At 48.2% G+C, this 14,334-nt stretch overlaps 1 protein-coding gene across 1 annotated transcript; it reads left to right on the plus strand.

Annotated features, from left to right (window-relative positions):
- The first annotated feature begins 9,809 nt into the window (after positions 1-9,809).
- On the plus strand, positions 9,810-14,334 carry LOC129339876 (protein S100-A12-like). Its single transcript, XM_054994454.1, has 3 exons — positions 9,810-9,923; positions 10,720-10,881; positions 14,077-14,334. The coding sequence occupies exons 2-3, from the start codon at positions 10,738-10,740 to the stop codon at positions 14,257-14,259; spliced, it is 327 nt and encodes a 108-aa protein (XP_054850429.1). The 5' UTR covers positions 9,810-9,923; positions 10,720-10,737; the 3' UTR covers positions 14,260-14,334.

Here is a 14,334-nt window from a genome sequence, read left to right on the forward strand (position 1 = left end):
GCCAGTTTTATATGATAGCAAAGAGTCCAGTTGCACCTTGAAGACTAAACAACTTTACTGTATGCTACAGTAAAGTTGGTTAGTCTTTAAGGTGCAACTGGACTCTTTACTATTTTGCTACTACAGAGACTAACATGGCTAACTCCTCTGGATGTAGTTTTATATGCATAGAGGAATGTGCATGTTTTCCACCTTTGGTAGGTAGGATCAGAAACCCAGCACTTTGAGGGTATGCATTCACATGTACTGAAGTGGAAAATATAAACATTGCCCCATTCACACAAAAATGGTGACTGCACATATCAGAAAGGCAGTGCACTCTTTGACTTTACAAGCTTCAAATCATTATGACTGAATATGGCTGGAGGTTCTTGGTAAATCTTATGTTGAAAAGAAAAGGGAATGACATAGAACCACTAGCAACAAAGTACGTGGGGGGGAATGGGCTGTAGAAAGGGGAGGGTGGACAGGCAGGCATTTGTTCCTCCTCCATCACTGATTCCAGCGAGTGAAAGAGGGGAGTGGGCATTGTCATCTGCTCCACACCTGATCTGCCCAATCTCAGCCATGTGAAGGAGAGGTGGGCTTTGCTACCTGCTCCATGCATGATATATGGTAGATAAAGTGGGGCATTGACTTCTGTTCTGCACCTGACTACAGTTGGGTTAAGGGGGGCAGGCATTGCCGCCTGCTCCAAGCCTGATCCCAACTGGGTGAAGGGAGGAACATGCACTGCGGGCTTTACTACCTGCTCTGCTCCTGATCCCAGCTGGGTGAAGGGGGTGTAGGCATTGCCACCTGCTCTGTTCCTGATTCTACAAGAAGTATAGTCCAGGGATATACAATCAACAGCAGTCAATGTGCAATTATGAAAGATACCTTTTAAGTAGTGCAAAGTGCATGGATAATAAATACAATGAAATACACAAAATATACACAAAGTCTATCTGTCCACTTGTAGAAAAATTAACACTCTGCAATGAGAGTTCCAACTGGTGAGAACGGAGTTCCGGAAGATGATGCTTCAGATCATAAGATTTCCTATGGTACAAGTGAGTAACCAACAGTCCAAACAGGGAATGAAGTTGGACGTGCCAATAGGCATATATCTGATGGGCTTATGAGTGCAAATTTCCAGTTCCCGTTTCGTGGTTTCACTTCTTCCTGGGCATATTTATAATATAGGGGTGTGCAAAGGCACCCTGATTCGTTTTTTCCGAATCTGCTAAACCCAAATCGAGAGGCCGATTTGGGTTTAGCAGAAACCCGAATCGCCCAACCAGGTCCCCCATCCTCTCCTAAAAAAAGCCATAGCTTTAGGTTGCTGCTGCTCATCTTCATTCATTTTTCCTATGGGGAAAAATGAAGAGGAAGGCTTCCTTTGCCAGGGGTGGCATTTTGCATGCAAAATGCCCCCCTGCCCTCAGGGGCCCTTCTCCCACCTTTCCTCCCACCCCCCGCCTCCCACCCCCCACTTAACAAGAGCTTTCAAAAAAACCTCATTTCATGAACTTCTTAAATTCACACATCAGCAGGGCACAAATGGGCATTAAAACAGCAATGCTTGCAGCGAGTCACACCACACAAACATAACACACAACCAACTCAATTAATATTAGACAATCAGTAAAACTTGAAACCAGCATTTCAAGATGTGTGTTGAAAAGGGGGGGGGGGAAATGGGTCAAAAACACTTTCTGTCTTGGACAGATGTAGGCAACATGGCAGCAGGGCACAACCACAGGCAGGACAGCATTGTCTTAGACTCTGAGTTGGAAAATAACACAACTATCATGAAATAGAATACTAATTTGCTCATCCCCTCGACACCTCCTCCATTACAACAAAACACAACACAAAAAGACTTCTTTTCTTTCACAATTTCTCTATTTCCAGGTGCGTGAGCCCATCTGTCAACCACCTCTCCATCACCAAACTTAATTGGGGGGAAACCACTACAACAAGTTCCAGCAGAACCAATGTCATTTCCTTGGGCTATGCTTTTGGTTCAGCAACACAAAGCTGGAGCTGGCACTGCCAAGGCACAGAACACTGGTATTTGTGTGGTGGTGTTGCAGAGTCCCCCCCCCCCCCCCAGCCTCAGCATGTTACTGGAAACATTGACGAGACATCATTGGCTGGCGCCCATCCCCAGCTCTCCCCGCTCCCCCCCAAGCAAACCAAACAGCAACATTATATATATTTTTTTGGTTTTTCTTTTTTTTTTAAAACAAACAAACAAACAAACATTTGAACTCTTAACAAACGTTTCAACTTTTGGGGGGGGTTCATTGTTTTTAATAAAAATACAACTCTCAACAAACATTTCAACTTTTGTTTGGTTTTTTTTTCTTTTTGTGAAAAACTACAACACTGAAAAACATTTTAAACATTCCTAACAGTTTCCCATTCCCTAATCCCCACCTAAGCAATCCCTATCTAACCTATTTCTCCCTCCAGTGGCAATCCACGTTTCTGGGGCATTATTTTTCAGAAAAAATTTGGTCCCACAGGGTCTGTTTCAGTGCTGGGAGATGTTTTGAATTCCCTTGGGGTGGGGGCTTCAAATTGCTGGGTGGATTCCCTTTGCCACTGGTTCCTAACCACCCTCCCTCTGCCGGCCGGTTTGAACTGCGTCTACAGGGTTTTATGCAGGGGAGAGCGCGATTCCAAAGGATTGGACTCGTAGAGGATGCAGGCCACAAGTTGGGCTCACCTCAGTCACTCAGTCCTGAGAAATCGAAGAGGTGAGAGTTGACCTTCAGGAAGGTTAACTGCTCGACTCTCCATGGGAGAAGGCGAGTGCGATGTGGGCCGACAATGTCGCCCGCATGAGAAAAGACGTGCTCGCTCTCCATGCTCGTCGGAGGGCATGAGAGCAGCCGCTGCGCCTCGAGGGAGAGGACCGGCCAGACCGACTCCTTCCTGGCCCAGTAGCTGAGCGGATCGGTGGAGAGCGACTCGCAGGGCTCCATGAGGTAGTCCCTGACCATCGCCTCCGCTGGATCCTCTCTCACAGTCCTCACGACCCCAGAGGGGACGAGGGCCCACTGGAGCAGCTCCATCTCCATCAGCACTCCGGTGGTGGCCGCGGGGGGGGCCTGCGCAGAGGGGGCATCAGAGGGACCCGCAAGGCAGGGCCCCTCTTGCATCCCCCCTGTCGACAGGCGTCCCCTCGCGGCCTGCCTGCGCCTCACCAAAGAGCAGAGCCCGTCTCTGGCTTGGGTGAGGTTCCTGTCCCGCTTGGCGAAAGTGCCCTTTATGCGCGGGTCACACATGATTGCCAACATGTATGACTCGTCAATGTGTGAGAGGAGTTAGCCTGGCAGCTATGCCCAGCTGCAGCCTTCTCACCAGGGCGCGCACCGCTGGAACAAGGTCAGCACGGGGCGCGACCCGGTCTGCAAGGGTGGCCAGATTCCTCTGGAGCGTGTGCACCAGGGGAATGACCAGACCGAGGGTCGCCGTGTCTGACGAGACCGCCACAGTGAAGTCCTTGAAGGGCTTCAGGACCTCCACTGTCTGGGTGACGGTGAGCCAATCCTCCCAGCTGAACTCACCCACCTGACTCGCACCGCGGCTCTCGGAGAGCCACGCGTGGAGTGCGGCCTGCTGCTCCACCAAGCGCTCAAGCATGGCGCAGGTGGAGTTCCAGCGAGTGCTAGCGTCAGTGATCAGAGCATGCTCTGGCACACCTGTCCTGACCTGTGTCTGGCGCAGTTCGTGCGTGGCCTTCACGCTGCACAAGAAGTGACCCGTGAGCCTCCAACATTTCTGGATCAGTAACTGGAGTTCACAAGTCTGGGTATCAAGGGGTTCCTTCGAGGAGCCCAACCCCAGTGCGTCTCTCACCACTAGGTGAAGCTTGTGAGCCGCACAGTAGATGCACTCTCGGCTCACTAGACGCGCTGCCGCCCTCATGTTCTTGCCACCGTCCATCACCATGCATCCCACGGTGGCGGGTCCCTGGCCTACCCAATCTTCCAACTGTCTCCTTAAGGTGGCAGCGATGTTCTCCGCCGTGTGGGACACGTCGAGCACCTCGGAGTGAAGCAAGGCCTTGCAGTAGCTGGCCCGGTGGTCTCCCATCTGTCCCTGGCTAGCTGTGCTAGGCACCTCCCCCCGGCCCCCACCCACAACCGCCTCAGGTTCCCACCAGTGAGCAGTAAGCGAGAGGTACACTTGCTGCACACTTGGGCAGGTCCAGATGTTGGATGTGAACTGCACAGTTCTCCCGGCAACCCGGGACAGCTGTGCCTTCACATGGTCCCTGGCAGCCCTGTAAAACGAGGGCACCACCGATCTGCTCAACATCGTGCGAGGAGGGACGGCATACCAGGGAAAGAAATTGTGGAGCAGCCCTGAGAAGCCGAAGTCTTCTACTATGGAAAACGGTCTCCCATTCTCCGCTACCATGTTGACGATGTGGCGCGTGATGTGCCGGCTCGCCCTCCGGATCCCCTCTCTGGGAACACTAGGGCCCTGCATACCAAGCATCTCCGGGAGAGAGGCTTGGTGTCCCTTCCCTACAGGAACCTTTGGGGGGAGAGCACCAGAGGAGCCTGCCTCCTTCTGGCTAGCTGGCGGCCATGTGGCGCCACTTGAACTCTCCTCCCGAAGAAGCACCGCCTGGTGGTGCCTCCTCATGTGGTTCCTCATCCCAGACGTGGTGAGATGCCCAGCATCTCTGCCATGGCTGACGCGCATCCTACAATGCCGGCACTGGGCTGCTCGGGGATCCTCCATTGTCTGGAAGTGCTTCTAGATTTCAGAGCAACTGGACGGCCCACGCTTTCCAGGAGAAGTGCTTTCGGGCCCGCCCTGAGGCACCTTCTGTGAGGTGCTCTGGCCGGACACACCGTGTCCCACTCTCGACCGGGTAGGTGGGGAAGGACGAGGCTGAAGGGGCAGAGATGTGGGCTCTTCCACCACAGTCTCTGCCTCTTCCTCCTGCATCCTCTCCTCCTGCACAGCCGCGAGAGGCCTGCTGCTGGCCTCAGAGAAAACTGGGGTGGACCGCCCCAGGGGGGGTCTCATGGGCAGTTCCTCCAACATCCTCCGGGTTCCTGGGGTGATCGTGAGGGATGGAAAAGTCACATGCCCCATGTCCATCCCAGGAGACACCACATGCTGCCCCTCCTCCAGCAGCTGGCTCGCAACCACTGGAGGAGGAGGAGCCTCAGCAGCAGGCCCCCGCCCAGTGCCTTCCCCTGCCTCACGCACCCGGGTTGGGGGTGGCCCTCCAGCAGCTGCCTCAGGAAAGAGAGTCTTGCGAACCCTCTTCCTGTCACCAGAAGCCAGGCTGGTGAATGGCAGCAGCACAGGGGAGGGCCTCCTCCGCTCAGATGGGGGGGGGGCTGCCGCAGCAGTCCCCCTCTCCCTCCCCTCCTCCCATCTAAATTTCTCCCTAACCTTTCCCCCGGGGCCCCTCTCTGCTTTCCTCTCTGACATACATTCCCCTCCCGAAATCTACACTAACTGATCAGAAAACCTTGGGAAAACAAAGGTCAACTTTGTTTTCAAGACCTAACTTACCTGCTCTAAATCTGTGCTTCTAGTGGCTCTGTGACTTGGAGATGGACTATCAAGTGCCTTTTTAAGCAACCCTATTTATGTCGGGGAACCTGAACCCGCCAAACAGCTGAATTCCTCCGGAATTGAGCTGGCCCTAAACCCCAGTAGGTGACAGACAGCCTTAGACACTCACACACTAGTATGCCCGGGACGGCCTGGCACCACCACGGGTGCCAGAGATGGGCAGTGGAACCCTAGTTATGGGGGCACTAATGGGAAGCCTATTGACAGCTATTCCAAATGTGTATATATATATTGAATTCAATCCTAACTCTCACTCACTAATGCTTTTCCTGCTGATTCCCTATTTAATTTTTTTAAAAAAACTATGCTTGGTTTCCCTATCGATTACGTTGAGGGCAATTAGCCACTCAACACCTACCAACTGGCCTACCTACCTAAGACACTATTTAGTGGGAACCATGTTTCTGTGGTGTGTCGGTGTGGGGTGTGGATGTGGTGGTCTGAAGATGAGCCTCCCCCCTCCCAAGCTAGCAGGAACCCACCCCTAAGCCCACCCAAATGTAAACCCGGACTCACACACCACCACCAGTCCTGCAGTCCAGCGATGTTCAGGCAGTCGTGCAGCTGGTCCTCCTCTCTTCCTCTATGTTGTAAAGAAAGATGGAATCATGTTAACAGAGTCAATAACACACTAAACACACACACAACTCCCAAAAGTCAAGGCTCCGATCTGCTTTGGGCCTAGACAGTCCAGAAGCCATTGTGAGGAAGTGGTGCCATGGTTTAAAGTCTGGTTATGCAGGAAACCCCGCCCCCCCCCGGAAAGTATAGGGCCAACCATTGGTAAAAAGCAAAACATCCACCCTGCAGAGCAGGCCTGTATGTGGGCCCGAATATGGCACACTCTTTTTCTGGTGGAAACAGTAGATCAAGCCCACCCCACACTCAATCATAACAAAGGAAATATCAATGAAAGCAAGTACAACAATCAATATTTAACCCCCCCAACCCCTGAACAATGTCCTCGTGCCCAATTAAAAAATGTCCCTCCTGACCCAAGCCATAAAGACCAAACTAAAACATATGCTGACAGATTGCCACAGCAGTAGCAATATATTCAAAAAACAATTAATAAAAAAATTACCAGTCCTCCTCTCCAGATGTCCAGCAGCAAAGTTGATCCTCACACACAGAGGTCTCCAAGCCGATGTCCTCCAAGTGCAGTGCAGTCCAATCCAGGAGAGGTCCATGAACGGTCAGCAACCTGTTTGTGAAGCATGCTTGTGAGTGCCAGGCCAGCCAGCAAACAGGCACCGTCCAAAGCCAGAGCAGCAGGCTTCTGGTCTGTGTAGGCCCAAAGCTGGCACACTGGTTTGAAAGCCTGGTGGGAAGCATGGGAGGAAGGGGGCCATAACCAGCAAAGCAAGACACACCAATCCAGTTTGTAATTGGGAGAGCCAGGCCAGCAAGCAGCACAAAGCACCAAAGGCAGAGCAGCAGGCTTCTGGTCTGTGTAGGCCCAAAGCTGGCACACTTGTTAGAGAGCCTGGTGGGAAGCATGGGAGAAAGGGGGCCATAACCAGCAAAGCAAGACACACCAATCCAGTTTGTGTGAATCATAATTGGGAGAGCCAGCCCAGCCAGCACAAAGCACCAAAGCTACCCAGCAGAGCTTCTAGACAGTGGGCCCAGAGCTGGCACAATCATTTTTTAGGCCTGGGAAACAGTGTATCAAGACCACCCCACACTCAAGCATGACAAAGGAAACATTAAAGGAAGAAAGCACACAGCAACCAATGTTGAACCCCCCCCCCTCAACCATTCTCCTCTTCTGCCCAACATGAAAATGTCCCCACAGGCCAAGCCAAGACAGACTAAACTTAAGAATCATTTTGCATAGGCATGCCACAGCAGTACATTTCCCAGCCAGCATCTAAAAATTTATAAAAATTAAAAAGGCCTACCAGAAAGTAGCACCTAAGAAAATGGTGGTAATTATCTGGCTACAGGGAGGAATGGAGTGTTCTGAATTGGAATTCTCCCTGATTAGGAATAATTGGGAGGAAGTGAGACCATGTGAATTATCATATTTGGAGGACATCTTCCGAGAAATTCTGCTCATCTTCAAATGAGTACAGAATATGCCTTACTCAGCTGTGTTGTCTTCAGATTGGAATGAAGTAATACTTTAAATAATAAAAAATGATTAGTAAAACTTCTGAACAAGGGCTATAATCATCTAAAATGAAAGAGGACTGCTGCAGCAAAGTACACATTGTGTTACTTGGTGAAGGAAATAAATACATCCACAAGTGATGTTTTAAGAAAACAAGCTAAAAGGCCTCCAGCATCAGAAGGATATTTGGTGTTCTGGATATGAATCATTTGTCTCCTCATCCTTCTAAATCCAGTATAAAAGCACCCTCAGTGCAAGACTCTACACCCAGTTTCATCCATCATCTCTTCACCAACACCTTCAGAGAGTTTGGTAAGTACTGAGGATGAAGCTTAGAAGCACAGATTAGATATTGGGACCTGGCAATATTGGGTCTAGAGAAGAGGAAAGACGGCAATGAGAGTACTTTTAATATACACAGTGGCATATCCTACGAAGACATTTTTTCATCTGCTCCAGTAGCCAAGATTAGACATACTGGGATTAAGTTACGAGGGAATATATTTCAATGAAATTTTAGAAGAAAATTCCAACTGGGAAGAGCGGTTCAGGAACAGAACCAAATACTTTTGTAGGGATGAGGCTGTCCCTCACTGGAAGATTCCCAGCAGACACTGAACAGCCATCTGTAGGGGTTGCATTCAGGGGGTGGTTGAAAGAGGTGGCCTGTAAAACTCCTCCAGTCTCAGAGATTCCAAAATTTGATGCCTCTAATTTGTCTCAGTTGGTAGCTACAAAACATTTCTTATTCACTGGGAGCTCCTAATTAGAATGCTGTGGCCCAGTGGCATGTAGCAGCTTGACAATGTGTTATAAATGGTAGGAGCTACAGAGTGGGCTTCTGCCTGTGAGAGTCCCCTTTCAGAGCATGTCTGCCTCTCACGACACTCCACTGAGTTCAGCTCAACATCTTTTTTAGGACTAAGCTAAAAGAAACAGTGTTCCCAAGTTCAGCTGGGGATTCACTGCCATTTGGAAAGCAAGTTCCTACTGGGAAATTACTGTTATGAGTGCTGTGGAAGCTCAATTCTGCTTGGGACCACCATGGTGTTGGGAAATGAGGGCTCATGGAATTTTTCAGACCCAAATACCAGCCAGGTTAAGGTAGGGGAGGGCATTGCCACCTGTTCCACTCCTAATACCAGCTGGGTTAACGTGGGGGATGGGCATTGCCACGGACTCTGCTCCTACTACCAACTGGGTTAAGGTGAGGGGGACATTGTCACCTGCCCCACTCCTGATCCCAGTTGGGTGAAGGAGGTTGGGCATTGCTATCTGATCTGCTCATGATCCCAGCTGGTTGAAGGGGGGTGGTTATTATCACCTGTTCTGCTTCTGATCCCAGTTGGGTTATGGTAGAAGGTAGGTATTGCCACTTGCTCCACTCCTAATATCAGCTGGGTTTAGTTGGGTGGTGGGCGTTGCCTCCTATTTTATTTTATTTTATTTTATTTTATTTTATTTTATTTTATTTTATTTTATTTTATTTTATTTTTGGAAAGAACCTATGAGGAACTCTTAGTACAGATTAAGTAATGAAATCCACATTCTCCTATGAACCTTGCAGAGTGATCTTGGGCCAGTTGCTCTCAGCTTATCCTACCTCACAGGCTTGTTGTGAGAATATAATGGGTAATGGACAACCATGTATACCAACCACAGATTTTAGGAGGCAGGGCAGCATAAAAAATGCACTTAATAGATAAGTTAAGCTTTATCTAAGAAGATATAATTAATGTGCATTCACCCTTTGTAAATTTAAAGAAACCAGAAAACTACATGGTGTAGAAGAAAAAGTGATCATAAGAGATTAGAAGGAGCCTATCGCTACTATTTTTTGTTTTGAAGGTAGTATTTCAAAACACCAAGTTGCTTCCAAGAAATGTGGACCCTGCCTTTGAGCAACAAGGGGGTTGCCAAATAGAGATTGGGACCATGGTCTTGGCAACTGGCTGACCACAACTTGCTGGAAGTTGCAGTGTGTGTAGGGGTGGGGGCACAAGAATGCCACTTGAGGAAGAACATATTGAAATATCTTGAGCAAGGGACTGACAGAACAATTTCTTATTAGGGATGTAATTTGGCAAGAGAGCGAGTTTTCACATCCAGTGGAGGAAGCAAGGAGGGCTATAAGAGAAGCGACCATCCTAAGGATCTTCATCACATCGTCACCTATTCTTGCTCTTCTGTTCATTGCTTGTTGACTGAGGTGAGTAAATTTAAACAAACCTGGTTGAATCTTCTTATACTGGGATTAGGATAGACCATGATTATCAACCGTTATCAGTTTCTTTTTGCATTACTCGGGAATGTCTGTGTGTCACTTCCAACAGACATAGAGCACAGAGGCAAAAATTCTCATTAGAGACAGAGAGACGGGTATGGAACAGATGAAAACAAATGGTAACTGCCAACAGTGTACAAGGAGCCCCCTCAGGTTGCTGATCATCCTGCCAAGTAGTGAGAGAACATTTAGCACTCACATCCACCCAATACAAGGAAATGGCAATAATTCCTCCACTGTTAGGTCAAGTCAGTGTGAACAAACAGAAAAGCCTGTTTTGAAAAACTCCAGGAGTTAAATGGAATTCTGCAACCCATCTGGCTCAAATCACAAGTCTGGGGTACTTGGGGGTGAGTGGTATATTTCTCCTCATAATGACAGTGCAGAGAACTAGTTTTTAGGTGCACTGTTCATGTTAAGGGACTATTTGTGAAATGATTACATTCAGATGGGGAGAGACAACAATTACCTCAGGGAACTGAAGGTGAGATGAGCAGCTTTTGCTAACCGTTCCCTCGTCCCACTGTCATGCCTGGTACTTAGTTTGGGCAGTTTCTGAACTGTTTCAAGTATATCCCTGTGTAAATAGTGGGAAACGACTTTTGACTAACAAATGTTGCTAGTCTTGTGTATATTTTCAGTGGAGAGAGAAGAAAATGAGCTTCGTGGACTTGGGTTGGGTGTTCCCTTCTCCTTCCTCAACAAAACATTGTCTTCATAGGTGAGCCACTGATTCAAGATGTCTGAGACTCAACTGGAAAAATGCTGTGAATGCGTCATCAACGTTTTCCACCAATACTCGATTCGAGTGGATCATTTTGATATGCTCAGCAAGGGAGAGCTGAAGAAGTTGATTGAGCAGCAGATGCCCAACTTCCTGAAGGTGAGGTGCTCATTTTCTTCTTAGAAGTGGGCCTCCTTCTTGAGATTGCTTGAGATAGTGGTGAAATGGGCAGATGGGGCAAAGAGGGTGACAAAAATAGATTCCCTTCACCACTTCTGATCATGGCCGGGTGAAGGGGTAGGCATTGCTGCCTGCTCTATGCCTGATACTGGTTGTGTGAGCAGAGTTGGGCATTGCCACCTGCTCCACTCTGATCCCAGCTGGGTAAAGTTTTGGTGGGCATTGCCACCACATTCCAGATCTCAGCTGGGTGAAGTGGGGCTGGACATTGCCATTTCCTCCACTCTTGATCCCAGCTGTGTGTCAGTGTGGGTTGGGCATTGCCGCCTGCTTTGCTCCTGATCCCAGCTGAGTGAAAATGGAGGGTGGGCATTGCCACCTACTTTGCTTCTTATCCTAGCTGGCTTGGGAGTGGACAGTGCCACCTGCTTTGCTCCTGATCCCAGCTGGGTGAAAATGTGTGTGGGCATTGACTCCTCTCTGCTTCTGATCCCTCCTGGGTAGATGTGGGGGGGGGCAGGTATTGCCACCTGGTCCGTGCCTGATCCTAGCTGGGTGAATGTGGGGGGAGAGCACTGCCCCCTCTCTGCTCCTGGTCCCAGCTGGATGAAGGCGGGGGTGGACATTTCCCCTTCTCTGCCCCTGATTCCAGCTGGGTGAAGATGGGGGGGGGGCAGGCATTGTCCTGGCCTAGGCTTTCCACAATGGCATGCTATCTGGAGGTCTGGCTGCCTCATCTGGGCTGCCCTCCACAGCAGCACCCTTTGGGGGCGCACCAGGGTAGAAAATGAGTTGTCTTGAATATGCTTAGCTTTTTATATAATAGGATAGGATAGGATTTTTAGTATAGTCATATATTCATGTTGGAGGAGAAGGAGGGGGAATGAGTGGCAGATTTATTAATCTCATTGGATTTACATTGGCTTTTCTGAGCCACCTAAAACCAAAAAAGGAGAAGTGGGGTATAAAAATGTAAATAAATAAATTTACATGTTCACACAAACATGCCACCAAGTAAACGCCAAAGCCAGGCTTTGTTGAGAGGAAAGGAGGGCTATGCCACCTTCCAAATCAGAGATGGTGAAGTTCAGAATACCAGTTCTGGGAAGCACAATGGGGGTGGACAAGTAGTCTGATCACATACACCTCTTTTTATGTTCTTATGAATGTAAATATATACAGTAGAGAGATCTTACGGTATTCCTAAAATTCTAGGGTTTTGCCTGTTTCTTCAAGGACTTGTGAGGAAGGAGGTAAATCTCAGGATGACGGTTCAGAGGGAAATAGGGAATCTATTTTCCAAATGGACCCATCCTTATCCTTTCTCCTATATGTGTCATCAAGTTGCAATTGACTTATGTAACCTCAGCAAGTGGCTTTCAAGGCAAGGGAGAAGAAGAGGCAGTTTGACATTGCCTTACCTCTGCAGTGTCTGTCTTGGTGGTCGCCCATCCAAATATTGACCCTGCTTAGCTTCTGAGGTCTGACAAGATCAAGCTATACGAATGCCACCTTCCTTCCCTTTTTCTCCATTAAAAAACTTGTAAAATTAGCTTCATTACCCAGTCTGTTCTACTCATCTGAGAATTTCTCCCTCTCTTTTAATACAAGATTGTGAATTAAATGAAAATGACAATAGAGTTAGGGAGGTGTGATGACACACAAAGGCAGAACATGGAATACAGAAGGTCCCAAGTTCACTTCTGGGCATCTCCAGTTAAAAGGATCAGTAGTCGGTAACATGAAAAACCTCTAACTGAGACCATGATAGCCGCTGCCAATCTGAGCAGACAATATTGGCCTTCCTTGATGGATCCATAGTCCAGCAGCTTCATGTGTGCTGCTTTGCGTAATCATAAATCACTTCTGAAAGCACACAGGGAAGGGGTTGATAAACCTGCACAGGGGGCATCAAGTGGACCACGTTCCTGGAGATCTCTTTAGAAATCACTAGCTGTGCTGCTGCTTCAAAAGGCACCACCTTTAAAGTATCAGGATCTCCATCAGGCATTCCTGCCAATGTAAAGCCAGCAAAGTAAAGCCTTCAGCCAAATCCTAATCATACTGCACGCCTACTAACAGAGGTGGTTTGCCATTGCCTGCCTCTGCAACTTTGATCTTTGTTGGAGGTCTCCCATCCAATTGCTAACCAAGGCCAACCCTGCTTAGCTTCTGAGATCTAACGGGATCAGGCTCACCTGGGCTATCCAGGTCAGGGTATACGTCCCTATTAAGTATGCTAATTCCATTCTTTTTGGTATTTCTTTCATACTTTTGCTACGTCAAGTATCATCTGTTTAAGTATTCACAAATGCACACACAAATGGCATTGATTTACTCTAGCGTGGTTGTACAAACAGTGTGCCTTTTTGAATGCATATGTTATGAGGTCTTTTTACATCTTTAAAAAAAAAACATTTTGTTTAACAATAATATTTGAACATATTGGACATCGTCCATCCACAGTATTACCTAGACACATTAGGGAAAAAAACTGTATTTATACCCTGCCTGTCTTACAAATATTGACCCAAATCTACCCTGCGAGGTAGACTACACTGATACGATGTGACCAGCACAAGGTAATCTAGAAAGCTTCTGTAGCAGAACGGGAATTTGAACCTGGATCTCTCAGATAGTGCACTTTGACAGTCACTCTACATGTTACAAGTTCTGCATGGAGACAACCTGTGCTCTGTGCCGACACACATTACCTCTGCGATTGGCTTTTATTAGGTTGTGACTCAGAAATCAGCCATCAGGGGTGGGGAAACTCCTGCGTTTCTCTCATGCGTGTTTCCTTGTGCAAGAACGTGCAGAGGAGAGACTTTTCCCCATTTCTGCTGCTCCGCATGGAGGTATTGTGTGCAGATGTGGCAGCTGAAAAGGGGGAAACTTTCCTTCCCTGCACCATTTTTGTGTGGGGGAAAAAAGCTTCAGATAAAGGTAGGAGCTTTTCTTCCTGCACTGGCAGCTTTCTCAGTCCATTTGTATGATTTTTTTAAAACAGAAGCCCAAGGTGATGTGTATCTGTGCAGAGCACAGGCTGTCTCTCAGAGGAACTGAAGTCACATGTAGAATGACTGAGAGTCAGCCATCAAACAGTATCATGGCAAGCATCTCAAGGGAATTGGATATCTTAACCATCTTCATAACCATCCTTTATTTTCACAGAAAAAGAAGGACCCAAAGTCTATCGATCGCATATTTGAAGAGCTTGACAAGGACAAGAGCGGGCAGATCACTTTTGAAGAATTCATGGTTTTCATGACCAGATTGTTGATTGCCTGTCATGACCACATCCACCAGAAAGAGGGTCAGGGTCAGGGTCAGCATGGCCACGGTCACAGCCACTAAACACCACTTGTGAGGTCAACGTTTCAGGACCCTGGTTGCTGTTGCCACTGGGAGACAATAAAGATTGATCTGGTG

This window comes from Eublepharis macularius, chromosome 1, assembly GCF_028583425.1.
Source record: "Eublepharis macularius isolate TG4126 chromosome 1, MPM_Emac_v1.0, whole genome shotgun sequence".
In the NCBI taxonomy this organism is placed as follows: Eukaryota; Metazoa; Chordata; class Lepidosauria; order Squamata; family Eublepharidae; genus Eublepharis; species Eublepharis macularius.